This window comes from Papaver somniferum, unplaced genomic scaffold (genome assembly GCF_003573695.1).
Source record: "Papaver somniferum cultivar HN1 unplaced genomic scaffold, ASM357369v1 unplaced-scaffold_29, whole genome shotgun sequence".
Classification (NCBI taxonomy): domain Eukaryota; kingdom Viridiplantae; phylum Streptophyta; class Magnoliopsida; order Ranunculales; family Papaveraceae; genus Papaver; species Papaver somniferum.
The window spans coordinates 3,717,870-3,738,329 of NW_020639929.1; the positions used below are offsets into that span (position 1 = coordinate 3,717,870).

Genomic DNA, 20,460 nt, shown 5'->3' on the forward strand with positions numbered 1-20,460 from the left:
AGTTTAGAACTTAGGGTTTAGATTTGTGAACGTTTTTGTTGTTATCGACAATGCTTTCTTCTTGTCTTTCGTCAATTCGCGTCTTTATGGCTTTTCTATTTGCAATATCAAATGTTTTCCTCTAAGTTTATTAGCTATCCTACTTTGGTTACTAGAGTTTTCAAGTTCGTCAATTTGGAGCTCCGATCACCGTATTATGCCTTTTTCCAATCGAGATTTGTGTAAACTAATCATTCGAAGATGGAGCATATTTTTCTTAAGAATAAAAGACATCAAATGGTCGAAGTTTTTCCTAAAGATCACCCTCTTCCGATTTTGTCGGATAAGTCATATTTATAATTTGTCGATTCTTGATATTTTTTCTCTTTGTGTCGTCGGAATATTTGACCTCATTGCAATACGTTTTATTCTTTTGGTACTCAAAGGTTCCACATATTCTTAAACTCTATGTCAAGGATTTACCATTAATGAAATTGAAGCTTATTACCAAAGAAAAAAAAACTAATACTTTGTTATAAAGTCGGTTTCAAGTGGCTGATCCAATTAACGCATAAGCTTAATCCAGATTTTGGATAAATCTAAGATTATTAGTTTCTCATGTATTTGCCACATAAGAAGGCACGTGGATAAACTTTATTTCACTACCTATGTATTTGCATGGGCTATAAATAGCCATAAGACACGGCTTGTATGAGGCACTTCGATATAGTAATGAATCATTTTCCCCTTTCATCTTCTATGTAGTCTCGCCCCTTTGGCCTTAACCACGAACTATTATTAGATGTACCGAGTGTTTGTAGGTAATAATAATTGAGTTTCCAATGAAAATACAAAACGTTATCAGCACGAATTGCTCGGTGGCAATCGTTGGGGGATGACAATACGGAAAAGGATAATTCTCTTCAACCCTTACGTATTTAATTTAACTATTTCTGAGTAGTTTTATGCATATAATTTTTATTATGTCTAACTTATTTTCATGTTTTAACTAGGACTTGCAAAAGAGAAAGTTAGACATCTTACCATGTCAGGTATGTGCTATTTGGAGCACAGGTAATTATATGTTAGATGGAGAGATATCCAAAATAGGTACGTATTGGAAACAACTCATATTTGTGATGTTATTCGATTTTCGAATTTACCAAATATTTGAGTTTTATACTGTTTTGCTATTTTCCGTTCTAGCCAACCAATAGAAGGTTTTTCCGCGTCCTTTTAGATAGCGTAGAGAGTAAAATTACCTTTGTTCGTACACCAATAGTTTTCATGGTGTTAAAGGTTTTAATATCGGCAGAGCGAGGAATTTTTGCATCCATAGGGATAGCAAAATTTTAATATTCCTTTGCTATATATAATAATCTATGGAATTCAAAGTCGTTCCACCAAAGGTCGGAATGCGATGAAAATGGACACTAGGTTAAAGTGGTTAGCCAGTCTCTATCAGCGGTCCTTAAAATAACCTGCAATTGATATCGAGACAATTTCTTTTAAGATAAAGGATGTGTTCATATTTTATCCTTGATAAATTAATATTTCGTCGAGCCTAATGGACGAAATTGGAGATTTGTCGGTATTATGCTAGAACCGTACATATTGCATTTTGAATGTTTTCTTCCTTGTTTCACCATTGATTTTTGTTGAAAAAGAGTTCAGCTTGATTTTAGACACTAGCAAAAATCTTTACATTGGCCACACTTAATCACCGTGTCCATAGGCTTTTGGTCATGGATTTTTTTCACTCCAAAAATGTGGCATCAGGTGCCGAGACAAAAAGGTATCCCTATGGCTACATAAACTTTGAGTGGCTATAAAATATGATTTACCATGGCCATAACTCTAAAACCGTGTCTATATGGTACTCAATATTTTTTTTGTAGTTAAGCATTTTCACTATCACCATGGCATAGGATCTTTATAGACACACAATTTAATTATATATGGCTAAAGTTTACCTTAAAGTCACGTGAATTTTATTATAGCCGTGGCCTTTGTCATCAATTGGACACGCGAAATTCATTTTATCATTGCCAATTCATGAGTTGCAGTCACACTAATTTTTCTCAACCATGGCCATCTCTATCATTTGGACACACGAAAAATAATTTAACATGGCTAATACATGATTTGTAGTCACGTTTAATCTATGGTACCATGGCCATCCATATTTTTGGACACATGATAAACATTTTACATGGCCAATTAATAAGTTATGGCTACTAAAAATTTGTAGCACCGTGGCTAAATTTTTTCGAAAGACACATCAAGTGTTTTGAATGTAGCTATTGTTCACCTTTTGTACACATAGGATACCACAAACCATGGCGATAACCTTTATAAAATGACACAAAACGTATTCAACGTGGCAAATATTAGCTTTTAGTCACTCGAAAAAATTGCAATTTTTATCGCTCAATTTATCTTCAGGGACCTATTGGCCACCTATTTTATTATTTGTAGCAAAACTCACCTAAATAACCATCCATAAAAAATTAATCAAGACTAAAATTAGAATTGAACCAAAATAATTTTTATTCACAATATGATAAACGTCTCAATATGTGACAACATTCAAACACTTGAACCAGTCTAAGATCTCAACAGTTATCGAATCTTAAGATTTTATATAAACAAGAGTAAACTCTGATAGTAACACCATTATTGGTTCTGCTACATCTATTATAATTGTTTTTAAAAATTCAGTAAATTGCTATACAAAGACCCAAGTTTGTTTATTATCTAAAGTTAATTGAGTCTCAACATACATAATTTGCGGGACCCCTTTACGCTTTTTCAGCCTCTTTCTCACTCTCTTTCCAGCTCTCATACGCTTGATTATCTGTAGGAAGTTCATGTCTGCAAACTGGGCATGTGTTATGTTTTTCCTGTTGCCATTACATAAAAGTAAATTTTAGATTCTGGTAAACCACCTAAGTAAAAAGTTTACAAGAGGATCAATTAAAGTTTATAATGTGATCAAAGAGGACTAATTACCATCCATGGAATCAAACAGAGAGGGTGATACAAGTGCTTGCAAGGCGATTCCTGCATTTTGTCATTTATAACCAAGTTCTCGCTGCAAACAGCACATTCTATACCAAGGCCCAACCTCGTTAAGGTTTCCTCTGTCACAATGATTGTTGGAAGGTTTGCGACAAGAAGAGACAAGCGAACAAGTAAAATATTAATCTAGTGACTCGATACACTAGGAAAACTTTAGTAGATTATTATGTGATGGACTAAAACAATAACCAAGCCTATATACCCTGAGAATGAAGGAAATATGTACCCCTGCTAATTGCTAAAAAAGAATAGTTACATAACGAAAGAATCTTACCATAGTTTACTAATGGAAAATGCAAGCAATACTATTTAAACAAAAGCAGGGGTACATTTCTAAACAAAAGCTAATTCGTGACTTTTTTAAACAAAAGCTAAAGCTAGACTATTTGAATGTTAGATTTCACCAAGAGAATATCGATCTACCATACTTGATTACCACATAAAGCTAAGCATTCTTTCTCTTGCATAGAAGAGAATTTAAACAAACACATTCACTGAGACATGTAAACATGATATTCTTTAACTACAACCTCATCAAATAAAGGTTTCCAGTAGCAGTGCACTTCACAAACATAGAAGAAACAGACGAAGACATTGCAGTACCACTGACACCAACTTGAACTGCTTGTATCTGCTCAGCCATCATCTACAGCTACTATGATTCAGTCCATACAAGTTTTAGAGCATACACCATTGCAGACTAAAACACCACTAGGATCATCATAATCTTTTAATTCAAACCCTAGTTCTTCAGATTTTCCACATCACATCTGTCACCTTCACCGGAACAATCTAACCCATTTTATCTTCAATACCACACAGATGAGTTGAACCCATATTATATTCAATCAATCTGAAATGGATCTTCTCGAATTTCACTTTTTCATGTTAGAACTTCTATCTGCAAGACACATACATCACAATATTAAAAACCCTAAAATATAATTGATCAAAAATAAGTAAAAAAAAACATTTAAGATAAACAAATTGAACCTCTAATAACTCTTACATCATCATCATCATCAGAAAACCCCTAAATCACAAAAAAATACCAAAATCAAATCAGAATCAAACCATTTAAATTAAAATTACAAGTAAAGAGATGGAAAAAATGATAAAATAAACCATCAATTTTACCTCGTTGCTGGTGAATCACAACTTCTGACTGTGAAGAAGAAGAAGATGAAGGGAGAAGAAGAAGAAGCTTGTGGTTTCTCGAGGGGATGAAGGTTGAGATGATGTGGTAGTGGTGTTTAGGTTTCAGATGAACTTTTGAGGGCTGGGTTCATCTTTATTTCTCCGGTTCGTGGTGATGAAGATTGACCTGAAGAGATTTGATGGGGAAAATAAGAAATCTGAAACCCTATATCTACAAAATCAACAGATGCTTTGAGATTCAAAAACATCATTTAAAGTTTTTGTACAGAGAGTTCTATTAATCTGCGACATCAATAAGTTTTTCACTGAGAGAGTGAGATTGAGAAGGTACTCAATGGTGGTGGTTAGGTTAGTTTTTTTTTTCCAGATGGAGGCGGAAGATTACTAGATCAAATGAGAAGACGAGGAAAGGGAAGTGAAGTGAGAAAGAGAAAAAATATTTATATAAAAGTCTTTGGACGGTAAAGATTGTGATTAGGTATGGTCATACGTATTGTGGAAATACTTGGACGGTAAAGATTTGATTTAAAACTATCATACGGATCAAGAAAAATGTGTTTTCTCTGTGCTTTCTCTTTGTGTTTTTGTGCTTTCTCTTTGTGCTTCCGTTTTGAATTTCGACTAGTCGCATAGGTTATGAAGTAATTTCGACTAGTCATGCAGGTCATGAAGTTGCTTTAGTTCACACAGGTAGACTCAAAAAGTATAAAAACTATGAGCCACGAAGCTCCGGGGGGGTTCTGACGTCAAACTTAGCATGATACATCATCGAAATCGATAAATATGAAGCTTAGGTGTTGATTCGAACTTCAAATGTGGTATGACAACATACAAACTATGAACCAAGAAGCTCTGGGAGGGTTCGGACTTCAATCTTAGCAGGATACATCGTCGAAATCGATACATGTGAAGCTCAGTGCTGATTCGAACTTTAAATGTGGTATAACGACATACAAACTATGAACGAAGAAGCTCCGAGCGGGTTCAGACTTCAAACTTAGAAGGATACATCATTGAAATCGATAACTATGAAGCTCAGTGTCGATTCGAACTTCAAATGTGCTATAATGGCATACAAACAATGAACCAATAAGCTCCTGGAGGGGTCAGACTTCGAACTTAACGGGATACATAATCAAAATCGATAAATTTTAAGCTTAGTGTCGGTTCGAACTTCAAATGTGGTATAACGGCATACAAATTATAAACCAAGAAGATCAGTATCGATTCTATCGGAATATTCTCTGAAACCTTAAACAAACCATTTTGAGGAAACTTCAGGAAAGAAAGTGGCTCTGATCTCGAAACCTGGCTGGAAGTTGACTACTATAACACAAAAACTTCGTTAGAACGATGAATCTAACCATTCATAGGTAAGATTTCATGAAATATTCTCTGAAACCTCGAACAAACCCTTTTCTATCGACTTCGAGAAAGTGGCTCCGAGCTCGAAACCTGGCCGGGAGTTGATTACTATAACTCGGAAACTTCGTTAGAACGATGGATCTAACCATTCATAGGTAAGATATCATGGAATATTATCCAAAACCTCAATCAACCCCTGGAAAAGAATCCATGGGGAAATAAGGGGAAGAATACTCAATTGGAAGACGTGCAGGCTACACCTGGAAAAGGTGGAAAGATGAAGCGCATCAGAAAAATATCAAAGGAAGTCGACTGTTCAGTTGAGGAAGAGGAAGGTAGGGAAACCACTTACTGGAGCAAGTACAATATATGACATCGACTACTTAGATATTGACGTTATAATGATGTCCAACATTGTATTGACTTCATGCACGTTGAAAAGAATGTGGGCCAAAGTCTTGTTGGAACGTTGCTGCACAATGGGAATACAAAAGATGGATTAAAGGCCATATTGGATTTGGTGCGTTTGGGGTTAAAACCGGAGTTGCAACCTAAGTCAGATGTCAAAGGAACGATATGTTAATCCTTTGTCATGTTTTTTTAAAAATGTGTCCGTGTCTAACATGTAAATTTAAAAAAAAACATGTACTATGGACACATAAATAAAAAGTGGCTAAATAAATATCTTTTCGTCACGGATCGATAATTGTGTCTATTGCCATCCTATACATTTGACACATATATAATTCTTAAATGTGGTCGTATTCTCATCTACGGCTACATGTGATGGGATTAGACTGAAAACTATGGCCAAATAATTCCCTATGGATACAGTTGATGGGTTTATGATTAAACCCATGACGAAATGGTGCACTATGGCTACAAGGTAACAAAAAACGTGGATATAGTAATGTTGATGACCAGTAGCCACGCAAATAACCCAAAACGTGGCTAGGATGTAAACCAAAAAACGTGGCATATGTGAAGGTTTGTACTAGTGAGAGAAGATATATGCACCGTATAAAATGCTGCGGCGAGCCATAAGGAGAGACACATATTTTGCACCCTTATGTGTTCCATCTTGCTTTACGGGGTGCATAATATGCGCCAATTATATGCATCGACGAGATTTTAAAAGCTAGTGTGCAATTTTCACTTGTATACGTTGTGATAACAACAACGAGAGCTGCATAATTTTAGTTGCGCCTCGTAGATATACAAAAGTCGAGCGATAATGAGTGCCACATTTCTTTAAATGATATTGAGGGTTAATATCATGTCTTCTCGTCGCCTAAGCTATTACCTAAAATCATGAATTTGGTGAATTAAATTTGCACTTGTACCTATGCAAATAAGTTTATCTTTTGCAAAGAAGGAAAATACAATTGTGGTAGGCATATATTTGAATATGAGAACTGCAATAGTTATCGGGTTTAAGAATCTGATGAGCACCATACCACCAGAAGTGGAATAATACGGGACGATAGCATAATGATTGGGTAAATAACCATCTTTGATCCTGGAAGAGCTCTGCTATCGTTGTGACATAAAGGACACGATACGCGCATTTGAAATGTCGTTCATTGTTGTTGATCTCTATGGGTCGTCTTGGCAAGACTAATATTGATATTGAGATAATGTCTATGGTCACAGAATTCGTTTACGGTTTACTGTTAATTTTACATGGAAATGTAAATTCTTAATATTATTCCAGCTGGGCAGTAAACGAGAGAGGAAACCTGATCAGTCACCTCTCCTGTGTTGCGTGTTATTTTCTGCACCCAGTTGCTCCCTCGATAGGTAGAGTAATGCGGAACTGGATGTTCTGTTGATGAGACATCCCGACTAAGGATCAGGTGGAGAATCGTCGACGACATTGGTTAAATACAATTGTGTCTCATCTAAATTCTCACACCGAAAAATGCCCGAGGTGTTAGAGACTACTCTGTTGCTATATATAGCAAGAGTGCGCTTGCTTGATTCGGCGTAAATTAAGTTCCTTGCAAGGCATGCCATGGAATCGTAGCGATTGTTTCGTCTGAAAATATGCTGAGAAGCATAGACGAAAACCTCTTATATGAGGTATGCCAATCCAATCAGATAACGTCCATATTCTCTTTGAGTTGTGAGTTGATATCTCCTGACGAGGAGCATGTCCATAAAATTTACGTTGATATCCCGTGGAGAAGAATATCCGCATGTTTAGAATATCCTCATACTCTAGAGAATGATGTAATATCATTATTACTGATTGATAACTAGTTGTCGATAATATTCATAGTAGCTACTGAAATAGATGTGGATGGATATCCCCCTTTGCAAAGGAATTATCGACAAAGTTTATATGATTGGCAGATATGGACCTTAGTTCATATTGAAGTGTTTTCTCCCTTGTGTACGCTTTTGAAACTTAGTCTTAGCATCAGTCACAAATTTGATGCTTATGTGAAAGCGTAGTGACAAAACTAATGGGGGTATCTTGTTATGCAGCGCCACCCCTTGAAAGTGATTTTTCGCAGACACTAACTAGGTTGATGGAAGTATGGTCTGGTAGTCATAAATGACTCGACATCTCACCTGTTGGTAACTGTGTATCTATACTCATATAGATTTTAAATGAAACTCTTGTTTGTCATCCGTTGATGTTGTATCATCCTAGTAATGCTTTGGGCATTGATGTGAGCACATTTTATGTTCTTATGCACTCTGAACTTATTACTCATGTAACCATTGTCATCTTTTCTGTTTGAGACGTGCTATATTCCACTGTTGTTACTATTCAACTACAAGATTTGCAAATTTGATGAGAAAATCTTCCCACCGTTAGGGGGAGGAAAGGCTATCTCCTGAAAAACGACGTGAAGTATCCTGGTTTGTACAAAGATAAACCAAGATGTATCTCATCTTGATGTTTTCAGCAATGAAAGACATGCATAAGATTTGATATCTTCAGAAATTGCAAATCAAGTTGCTTCCCTGCGAAGATTTGAATGTAGTAGCTAGTGTGCCATTTAAGACACACCTTGAGCGTGGAAAACTAGTTGCTTTAAATTTGCACCTCCTAAAAGACAGAGCCAATTGCAATCATTGAAAGGTAGTGATTTCAAAGACACTATCAAAGGGAAATCTGATTTCTCTGAGTATAATTCTCCTAATAAGGGAACGTCTCTGTACATGACGTCCTCAAAATGAGAGGATTTCCACAAGTCATGCGTGCAATTGAGAAATTTGCGATCGTAACGCAATGATTGTTGGTGACATACTTAAAGTATCCACTGATACTTCCTCAGATGATGTTAGTGTTAAACCACTCTCTATAGGGGAATGTCATCAAAGGTATGATTGGTTAAACTTGAAAGGTAGTGATGTATGATTATTATTATTTTTTATTATGGTTTTATAATTATTTGAAATTACATGTTAAATGATGTATCACCGATAAAAACCGATATTATATTTTATATAGGTGTATCAAACCCGGCCGATACGAGAACAATACGCGATATTAACTGCCTTGGTGTTGGCTGTATAGATCTCATCTCTGAAATGGGTGTTGTTGAATTTACAAAGACAGAGGGAAGAAGATGAGTGTTGAATGCAATTCAGTGGGCTAACAGTGGTTGTATGAAGAGTTTGGACGTGACTGAAGATGTTACAGCTACCAAGTACTCGATCTGAATTTTTTACCAGAAATATAGGTTGGCTAAGATGGTTATAGTTGATTGAGAAAGTTGTAGTGGCCTGAATTAAGATAACCAGGCAGAAAGGAATTGTTGTCAGGTGGTCGGACTTTAAGAAGGGCTTGAATTAGAAATGGGCGTTTGCAATTGGACTGGGATTTGGAGGTGCTTGTACCGGTCACGAGAAGAGAATGCCAATGCATATAAATAGCCAGCGAGATGGACTTTAGGAAATATGCCGTAATCAGGGAAGAAACTAGGTTTTGCATTTGTCTTTGTTTTTCGATTTGCATATCTTAATTTATTCCTTAATCATTTTCAATGGATTTTAAGAAAGTTATGTCTAGCTAAATTCACTGGGGTGAAAGATGATTTTGTAGGTCTAGTTTACTTATGTTCCCAAACAATGGTTTCAAAAATAAAATCTTAATGTAATGTTGTGTTTCTCAAAAATGGGTTGATTGTTTTATGAGTTTTTCATGTCTTATTCCATGTATATTTCATACTTGAGTTCTAGAACAATACTCCAATGCTAACCTTTGTGATCTATGATTAGATTATCCTATGACTATCTATGCCTTGTATGATTAGTGCTTCGGATTTCTACCTTCTAGGTTGAGAACAAACATATTCTTTGATAATTCTTCGATAAATATTAATTGTCACATCTTCCATGTATTAGCTAAGTTTGCTATTATACATGAGTCAAATGAGACCTTTGTGAAAGACATAAGTGAAGCTTTAGCCTACAACGGATCCGTAACCATAATATTTCCACATCCTAGATTTACAATCTTTATAAGATTTTTTTATTTACTCGTTAGCTTATTTTCTTAGTACAACAATCTCTCAAATATTGAACTTTGGTTAGTTAAGTCTTGATATTAATTAGTAGTAGTTTTCGCATTCCTTGAGGGAACGAACCGTGCTAGATATTGTGTGCTATTTTGACACCGTGCGCTTGCGGTAAAACAAAGTCGGTCTACCGGCCCATCACTTTTTGGATCCGCATAGACCTTACCGTCTCCATTTCATTTAGTTTTATCTTGGAAACCATTACATGTCCAATAAGAGTATCTAGATCATCGTGGTTGTGACAACCATTCGCAACTTTGGACATTTTCCACTCTTTACCTTCCCTGCCGTCGGGCTTATAGAAGACAATCTTAAATAGGCATCCAATCTTTTTTGTATGGCTTCGGTATTTCCTTTCCGTCTTCCATACGTACTTACTAGCCTTTCCCTCGTGACTCTTTTTTTCCCCACCTCGCTCACAAATCATTTCAAACCGAATGTCCCTCACACAACTGTTCTGAACTACCATGCACATCTTCTCTTTTGCCTTGTTGATAAGCCATTCCTTTGCCTCCGCCTTACTTCCAAACGACTAAATGCGCATATAACAAAATAATCCTCATAAACATAAGCATTTAACATACATTATTTGAAGGAAAAATAAAAGAGTAGTCATGAGTATACCAAATCATGAGTAGGAAAAAGGAAAAATAAATGTACGGAAGTATCAGACCTCAAATAATAATCGTTATCAACCGCTGCAATAGCCTACAATAAGTTAGGAAATAATAATCGAAAGCACTATATACAACGTTTACTACTGATTATAATATAATCAGAAATAATATACGGACCAATACAACCGATTACCAAGTAATCGGTAGTAATGTACAACCCTAGACTACCGATTTTTATATAGAAAAGTTCATGGCTACTGGATAAAAAACTTGAATAACCAGAGGTATTATTCATTCAACAACACCCGATTACAATCAAATTGGTAGATAAATGTGAATACAGTAGAACTGATTATAGGTTCTCAAATTCGAAATTTCTAAGTTATTTTTTTTCGAGGGCGACAACCATAATCGGAGGATAAATGAACTTATAACTTACCGATTATTAAATATGAAGAATTACAAAATTTTTATTTTTTGAGAAATTTGTTTTTGGGTGGACTACCATAATCGAAGGTAATGGTGTTTTTAGTTACCTACCGATTGTAAAAGATGAACCAAACCAAGTATTATAAGTTTGGAGAAATTCGTATTTAGAGCGACTTTGAAAATTGGTATACAGTAAATTTGTAAAACTCCCGATTTTGAAAAATTAAAACTTTCAATTTTGTTTTTTTTTTATAATCGGTAGTTTTATACGTACATAGTATTACTGATTGTAGATATTTTAGATACATTATCTTGTAATCGGTAGATATGTTACTCCATTATCTACCGATTCTGTGTAGTTCATGGCATTCGATTTATGCAGAAATCGATTTATCTTGTTTACAAATGCATATAGACGCACACAAAATGAGTATTTGAGTTTCTTAACAACATACCTGTATGTTTGATCCATTATTCACTTCGATCTCCTGCGATTCTTTATTTTCTTCTAGGGCTTCTTCTCCTCGACAAAAGTTTGGATCATTCAACAAAAACCCCAAATCATCTTCTCTAAAGGGTAGTGAACATCATTTTATTATTCGTGATGTTTCTCACATTCTTCTTCATACCCATCCATGTTTGTTATGGATTTAAGAAAAAACGGGTTTACTCTCACTTCTTTTTCTTTTCCTCTTCTCCCACTCTAATACCAAATAACCCAAAAAAAATTCCCAAACACTAAAGTATATAAACTTTCGTTATACACCGATTGTCGCTTTTACTACCGATTATTTTTTTTAGCTACCGATTGTGGTCTTGACTACCGATTATAATAGGCATATTAGCCGAAATTTCCACACACTAATTATATAATCGTTATCTACTGATTCTATATTTTCCTACCGATTATTTCTTTTAACTACCAGTTATTGTGTTGCCTACCGATTATGAAATGACATATTAGCCATGTCGAGAAATCTGAAATAAGGGATGGCTTCATTATACGTTTGCGTGATCCTATTTTGTTTTATTGGTGGCCCCTAAAAATGCCAGGCAAGAAATCGGTTGCGGACCAAGTTTTTTCTTCTCTTCGAAAAGAAAGACTCCGTCCCCTCCCCCATATCTACACTATACTCTCGAACTTCACTGAAATTCCCAAACCATCACCACATTCCTAAATAAATTAGGGCATTACACATAAAACCCCTAATCTTAATTCTTCCATTTAAACAGACTTGATGAAATTGAGGAAGCAATTTGTGCAACTTTTCAGTTGCGAATAAATGAAGTAAGTAACATTATCCATCACATTTCCACCTCTTTATTATTCTTCTTGAATTCATTTTTCATGGATAGTTACAGTTTTCTTAGTTCATCAAGATTCCAATTCCATCAATTGAAGACTCTGAACCCTAAAACACATAGAAATAGAAAACCCATTTACATTCGTTCATCAATTTCATGTAATTCTAAGAACTCAGAAAATGAAGAAAAGAAGAGAAATGGATTAGAATTACTTCAATTTTCAGTAACCTTATCAGTAATTTCTGCATCATTATTATCACCACAAGCTGCAAATGCAGCAGTAAAAACTTCGAAAACAGCAAAACGGGCGGCTAAAAAGGTAGAAGCCTTATCACCTGAAGAGTTGAAATTATGGTCTAAAGGGTTGCCCGTTGTTAGTCATAGAATTCCATATACTGAGATATTGGATTTGAAACAAGAGGGGAAACTTAAACATTTGATTAAGCTGCCTTCGGGGAATTTGAGGCAGAAACCGGATTCGGTTCTAGTTGTTTTAGAGGATTCTAGGGTTTTAAGGACTGTTTTACCAACATTGGAAAGAGACGTGAAGTTTTGGGATTCATGGGATGAGTTGAAATTGGATACTGTTTGTGTTAATGCTTATACTCCTCCTGTTAAGAAACCCGAGTATCCGTCGCCTTATTTAGGATTTGTGAACAAGTTTTCGGAGTTTGTGATGTCGTTTATGAAGACAAAGCCACTGTCAAAACGAGCTCTGGAAATTCAGATGGCGAGGAAAGAGTTGCAAATGAGGAAGAAGTTTGAGTTGGCGAGAGTGAAGAATGAACGGGAGATGATGGAGAAGGCTCTTAGAATGCAGAAGAAGATGGAAGAGAGGGAAAGGAGGAAGGAAATTAGAAGGGTAGAGCAAGAGGAATCGTTGCGTCGGTCTAAGGAGAGTTATGAAAGAATGGCTTTAGTTTGGGCAAATATGGCTCATGATCAGACCATAGCAGGATTTCTTGGGGTTTTCTTCTTTTACTTGTTTTATAGGGTTGTTGTGTTGAATTATAGGCAACAACAGAAGGATTACGAGGATAGGTTGAAAATTGAGAAAGCCGACCGGGATGAGAGGCAGAAGATGAGGCGATTAGAGAAGGAGATGGAAGGTACAGAGGGTGAAGAGGATGAGGTTGAAGGTAAGGATGGTGATAAAAATCCTTACATGAAAATGGCAAATCAGTTTATGAAATCTGGTGCTCGTGTTCGTCGAGCCCGCCATAAACGATTGCCCCAGTTTCAGGACCGAGGTGTGGATGTGAAGTTTACAGATGTTGCCGGGCTTGGGAAAATCCGACTTGAGCTTGAAGAGGTTGTGAAGTTCTTCACACATGGAGAAATGTACAGAAGGAGAGGAGTGAAGATACCAGGTCAGATTACATTGCTCGTAATTGAGTGAGAACCATGTTTTTTTTAGATGGAACTGGAAATGCTTGCAGAACCTGTATTGACATAGAAAATTAACAATCTGTTAAATGGTTTTTTCATTTCTTTATTATGAGGATTCGTACACCAAAGTAGCATCTAGCAGGTTAGCTGCTGATAATTTAGTCTAGTGTCGCTTCTGCATTTAGTTTCAGTTAAAATGTTGATAGTTCATCTGTTGCTTTCAGGTGGTATACTTCTTTGTGGACCCCCTGGAGTAGGGAAAACTTTGTTAGCAAAAGCTGTAGCTGGTGAGGCTGGGGTGAATTTCTTTTCGATTTCCGCTTCTCAGTTTGTGGAAATATATGTTGGTGTGGGTGCTTCTCGTGTGCGAGCATTATATCAAGAAGCGAGGGAAAATGTATGCCATTCTCATTTATCTGAATTTTGTCCTTGCTTAACTTTTGTTTGGAATCTTTTCCTTGTGCTTGTCACATTATTGCTTATTTTGGGTAGAAATGATGTTGATGCACCATTATTTAGGCACCATCTGTTGTCTTCATTGATGAAATTGATGCCGTTGGTAGAGAACGTGGTCTAATTAAAGGTTCTGGTGGACAAGAGCGTGATGCCACTCTTAATCAGGTCAGCAGAAGGATATTGAAGAACTACTTCTATTGGTTTCTTTAAATCTAATTAGTTTTTAACATTTATTGGTTTATCTGAAAACTTTAGCTCCTTGTATGCTTGGATGGGTTTGAAGGGAGAGGTAATGTCATCACTATCGCAGCCACAAATAGACCAGATATCCTTGATCCAGCACTAGTTAGACCGGGAAGGTTTGATCGAAAAATTTACATCCCCAAGCCTGGCCAAATTGGTCGAATTGAGATTCTGAAGGTACCAACTCCACTCCAGTTCGGTAATCAAAAAGCTTTTGTGTACAAGACTATAAATAATACCAGCTCTTGTCTATTTTTTCACCATGCTAAGGTTACTCATTATTTTCTGTTAACAGGTGCATGCTCGTAAGAAGCCAATTGCCGAAGATGTTGATTATATGGCCGTCGCTAGTATGGCAGAGGGAATGGTGGGAGCTGAGCTAGCAAATATTATTGAGGTTGCTGCCATTAATATGATGCGTGACGAAAGAACTGAGGTATATATAACCTACTTTCTTATTTAAATTTATCTGTTTGAGGATATAGAAGTGGTGATCTCGTAAATTTCCTAGTTATAGGGAAACTGTAGGATTCTTCTTATTTTGACTAGGTCATGCAAGTTAGTGAACGGCAGATGTTTTAGCATTTTCAGTGTACGTTGGCATAGGTTTCAGGTATCTGAGGTGCACATCAATGGAACCCACATTATGTTATGAATGTTGATATTCTAGAATAGAGCCAGTTACTTGCATTTCCTTAAAACACGAACAAAATTATCTTGTATCTGCTTATCCCTTTTTATTCTTCTCTGACTGAAAAATAGCTGTAGGCCCATATTTTTCAAGCACGAGTTTCACTATTTTCTTAATTTTGATTAACTAATCAAGCTATCGTTTAGTGTACCTTAGCCAACAGGCGATTTAGTCATTTAGTGAATATATATTAATGTTATCCAACTGTACAAACTTGTCCTGTTTGCTTGGCTTTTACACTTGACTCATCTTAATTACGTATGTAGCTGTAGTGAACCTAATCTGCATACTACCAATTTCCCATCTGAGATTCTGTTAAGTGTATCTAGTACTTGTGCAGATTACAACAGATGATTTGTTACAAGCTGTACAAATAGAAGAACGAGGAACACTTGATAGAAAGGATAGAAGCCTAGAAATGTGGAAGCAACTAGCTCTCAATGAAGTTGCCATGGCTGTGGCGTCTGTGAACTTTCCAGATCTGAAGAACGTTGAGTTTGTACTGGGCTGAACTCAACTCATATTTTCCTTTTCTCCTTGAATTGAAAAACTGAACTCTCTATTTGTGCAAGGAACTGATATCCTTTATTTTAATAGATCACCATTTCACCTAGAGCAGGCAGAGAAATGGGTTATGTCCGGGTGAAGATGGATCATTTGAAATTTAGTGAAGGAATGCTTAGGTATGATTTCATTTTTGACCCAACTACTGCACTTCCATTGCCTTTCTGCTATACGGGGATAGACATTGTAATCGTAGTATCGAATAAATGAGAGCTGTAGCTGGAGCATTTCTCAGCCTCAGGAAGGGGTGTGCCAGAAGCACATGCCCTTCATTTGGGTAGTCGCCACATTTCTTGGGCTATTTTTGCTACTTTTTTTTGTCTCAAGTAGTTGTTAATCATCAGATGCCATTTTGCACAATGTCTCCATGTAGTCGACAATCTTTGCTGGATCACATTACTGTTCAATTAGCACCTCGAGCGGCAGACGAGATTTGGTATGGCAAAGATCAGGTATGATATCTTCTTTCCTGGTCTCTTGTACTAGATTACACTAAATTGTATTGATAGGCTTATGCCGTTTTGGTAATGCTAAGGTAGCTGTTTAGTGTTAATATGATGCACTTGTAAGATTTAACATGATCAAATATTTCAGTTGAGCACAATTTGGGCAGAAACGGGAGACAATGCCAGGTCCGCTGCCCGAAGCTTAGTCCTGGGTGGTCTTACAGATAAACATTATGGGCTGTCTGATTTTTGGGTTGCAGACCGGCTTGATGTATGCTGCACTCATCTCTTCTCCATATATTACTCTGTTGTATAACAATGTTAGTTGGTTAAATCCCCTATTGCATAACATATTACCAATCTATGTATCAGGACATCGATTTGGAGGCCTTGCAGATTCTTAACACTTGTTATGAACGCGTTAAAGAGGTAAAACCTCGGTTCTGTTGTACATATTTTCCTTATATTATTCCTGCTTAAATTTCTTTAACCAATAATGATCCCCGTCTTTGTTTAAATAAATGTATCAAAGATCCTGGAGCGAAACCGCACACTCGTGAATGTCATGGTTGATGAACTCGTCCAGAAGAAAACTCTTACAAAACAGGAATTATTTCGCCTGGTGGACCTACATGGTTCGCTCGAACCAATCCAACCTACTATCCTTGACATCAGAGTTGTCAACCGCAAGAAGTTACAAGAAAAGATGATGCACCAGATGGAAGTATCACAACAAAGCAGCATGTGAGACCGAAGAAATAAAAGATCACCAAAAAGGCATCAAGTCTGGTAGGATGAAGCTTCACAACGACCAACAGGTTCGTAGCAGACGTTGAGTACCATCAATGAACATCAGAACCCGAGTGTACCAAATTTTGTTTTGTATTTAGCCATTTGAGTTAGTTTTTGTTCTGTCAATCTATTGTATTCTTGTAATCTTGTTCGAGAAAACAGTTCACTGAACGGCGGGAACTGAAAGCCGGTGACACCGGAAAAATCAAAAAAGAAGAACAAAATAAAATCCAAGGAAAACAAAAATTGTAGTCTTGACTCATTTTTTCAAAATCTACCTCAAGGCACCACCGGGGACCGCCACAATGCCACGGTGAAGCAACGATAACCCTCCGCAATCAGTATAAAAGAGTGTATGCTGAGTGTAAGAACCTGATAAGCTGGAACGCATCTCGATTGTTCTGTATAAAATATATATAGACCGCAGAAACCAAAAGCCCTAGATTTTCTTTAAACCCAGAAATTCATTTTCTCTACCTGAATCGGAAAAATGGGATCTCGATTGAAGAAGAATTTCAATAAAATCTTCCCAACAGAGATAATCTCAGATATCTTAACTCGTTTACCCACAGAATCAGTGTTAGAATGTAAGTTGGTCTGCAAAACATGGATGAATCTCATTCAACATTCATCATTTCCCCAAATGCATCTGTCTCGTCTCAATCATCCGGATTCAACTGAATCAGGTAAGTTAAGATATGTTTACTTGAAATCAGATGATGATGATGATGATTATGATCGTAATAACCATCTTTCATATTTTGAATTTAATGATATTGAGGATTGGAATTATGTGAAACCCATTTACAGAAAAATCATTTTCAGAACTAAATGTGAAGCTTACATCATTATTGGTTCGTTAAATGGTTTGGTTTGTATGTATGGAGCTCAACCTGATATACCTGATACTAGAGGACCTGCTATTGTTTTCAATCCAGTGACAAAAGAATACGTTGTTCTTCCAGAATTTAAAACTTTTCCAGAATATGAGACCAAAGGTTTAAAATCAATTGAACATTTTCATGAGGCATGTGGATTTGGTTACCTTGCTTCCACTAATGAATACAAAGTTGTTAGGATTTACACAGTACGGGGAGCACTTAATTCCGTAGAGGTCGAGGAGTACGCTGTGGGAAGTGGTAAAGGATGGAGACATGTTGGAAAGTTTGATTTTGGTTTTAGATTTTACGCACATCCTGAGCAAACACATGGTGTGTTTCTGAATGAATGTCTTCATTGGAGGGATTCTATAGGACGAATGGTTCTGGTATTCGATCAGGCCAATGAAAAGTTTCGTGACCGTATTCCGCCACCTCCTATGCTTACGGAGACCGATGATGATAGTGGTGACGATGGGTGATGATTTTATTGTGTTAGGGGTTTCTTGTGGGATTTTATATTATGCTGTTTGTCAAACTTTTGAAGGGCGTAACTTTCATGATGTATGGCTGTTAACGAAGAAGAGTAATAATCTTGTAATGAAAGAACAGGAAGAACACCAGTTATGGGGTTGGAGTAAAGCTACTAGTCTTGAGCAAAGCGAACCATTCGCCTTTATGGAGGATGGCAGCATCGTTTTACGTTACGATGAAGGCACTATCAAAGTATTTCTCACATCAACTTCAACCTGGGAAAACCTTGTTAATTTTAGTGTGATATCTCGTCAAGTATTTCGACACAAGCATACCTTAGTTTCATAGAAAGAATTAGGAGAAGAAAAGGCAGAAATACTGAAGTCACAGGGAATCGTGGGAATTGAGGAGACAGATAGCAGTGAATATGGCAGCAATTAGTGGATGAATCAACTGTTGGAAACTGGTAAGTTTTATTTAGCTTTTTGAAGTCATTTTCATATGCTTAAATGTTTTAATGGATTTCATTTTGAGATTGGTTAACAAGGGACCTCGTTATTAACCTAAAACTAATGACTGTTATGTATCGATACTTGCGCGTTTGTACTATTAATCTAACTTTATGTGAGTGTTTTTATATGCAGTCATTCTTTATTACTTTGTTAATTGCATGTGTTAGTCGCTTGACCTAATTTCAACGGGAGAATGTGATGCATGCTTTAGTAATTTATCGAATTCGAATAAGCACATGCAGGCAAATGGGGAATGTGAGAGCTTTCACATCAGTACAAGTTATTCTGTTTTCATTCTTACTTCTTAGTATGTTGATACTTCATAGATAACTATCAGGATCCAATTTGAAGCTTTTCAATTTTTCTTTTCGATGATGGGAGTTGCAGTAGTGCACACAATGTTAGTGTTTAATTGGAAGTAATTTTAGGAAGCTTCACGTCATTAGGTAATCTCATAAAGCATGGTGGGTATTTTGAGTACCAAAATTGAAAGGCTTTGACCTGCATTATTATCATTGTCGGTATAATATCTGCATCGGTAATCTCCTCCGAGGAAACTATCTCCAAGGATCTAGCATTATTGATTAATCCCATTGTCTTCATAGGTGATAAGGCTTACATTGGTGTTTTGTTTTGGTTGGCTTGTGAGTGGATCCACTGTCTTCTGTTGCTTTAATTCTTTCTTCTTGTGAACAGAAGTAGCATTGTTTATATTGACAGTACTGACGACGTAGTGCAGATTAACACTGAATTGCTGTAGTAACAGCTTTCTTCTGCATCTTAATCGCGTGTTTCACACATGTGTTCCTTCTGTTGTTGTCCTATCATATTAGAAATCTTGTCAGAGTATATAAATGCTGTCCTGTATCTCTTTTCTTTAACGAGTTTTATCTCAACTTCTCCAAATGAATTCATCATTTACACCATGTTAGTTTGGTGTTTACTTTAGTTTCAGGAGACCCAGAATCCGTATGCCTTTGAACACTCGTAGTTTGTTCACAGTTCTTGAGAGGTGACCTTTTCTGCTAACAAGATAGCAAAGGGGAGTAATCTGTCTAGGGGTTAGGTAAGTGTATACAATATGAGGCCTGCTTTCTTAGTGAGGTATAGAATCTCCTCATCAACACTATTACAGGTTTTGTGGAGTCTGTATAGCTTGTTGCCCTTTCGATTTCTGTTTTAGCTGTGTCCTGCCTTTGTTTAAGGGCTGTTTGTTTGTGGGTTCCCTTCTTTGGGGTTTTCTTGCTTAGTTGGTCCTTGCTTTCTCTGTAAGTCTCACTGTTCTGCTTTTTTATAATGTTCTGCCATTTTCTCTGTTAATGCAAAAATCGATTAAGCAAAAATAAAAAATAAAATAAAAAAACCTCTGAACAGCTAGTTTTGCCTATGTTCATCACTATGTGTAAAAAAATCTGTTGTATTGATAGATAACCAGCTTTACACTTAGTGATTAGATACTATTAGCGGGGTATCTATGCAAGTTATTCTGTTTGGTTCTTACTTGTTAGCAGCATGTTGACAGATCATAGATAATTATCAGGATCCA

The 20,460-nt window shown here is 36.5% G+C and overlaps 3 protein-coding genes across 3 annotated transcripts; 2 read left to right on the forward strand and 1 right to left on the reverse strand.

Moving 5' to 3' along the window:
* Window positions 1–2,780: 2,780 nt before the first annotated feature.
* LOC113341427 (E3 ubiquitin-protein ligase AIP2-like) lies at window positions 2,781–3,703 on the reverse strand. The gene is made up of 3 exons (XM_026586305.1): window positions 3,591–3,703; window positions 2,992–3,073; window positions 2,781–2,882 (listed from the first exon to the last, which is right to left on the reverse strand). Exons 1-3 carry the CDS (start codon window positions 3,701–3,703, stop codon window positions 2,781–2,783), a joined length of 297 nt encoding a protein of 98 aa, XP_026442090.1.
* Window positions 3,704–12,246: 8,543 nt separating this feature from the next.
* On the forward strand, window positions 12,247–17,305 carry LOC113341464 (probable inactive ATP-dependent zinc metalloprotease FTSHI 2, chloroplastic). The gene is made up of 11 exons (XM_026586338.1): window positions 12,247–13,839; window positions 14,083–14,255; window positions 14,378–14,479; window positions 14,570–14,734; window positions 14,853–14,993; window positions 15,589–15,747; window positions 15,846–15,931; window positions 16,186–16,264; window positions 16,407–16,529; window positions 16,631–16,687; window positions 16,791–17,305. The coding sequence occupies exons 1-11, from the start codon at window positions 12,513–12,515 to the stop codon at window positions 17,004–17,006; spliced, it is 2,628 nt and encodes an 875-aa protein (XP_026442123.1). The 5' UTR covers window positions 12,247–12,512; the 3' UTR covers window positions 17,007–17,305.
* A 235-nt stretch (window positions 17,306–17,540) lies between these two features.
* LOC113341429 (F-box/kelch-repeat protein At3g06240-like) lies at window positions 17,541–18,410 on the forward strand. The gene has a single exon (XM_026586306.1). The coding sequence runs from the start codon at window positions 17,541–17,543 to the stop codon at window positions 18,408–18,410; it is 870 nt and encodes a 289-aa protein (XP_026442091.1).
* Window positions 18,411–20,460: the final 2,050 nt, after the last annotated feature.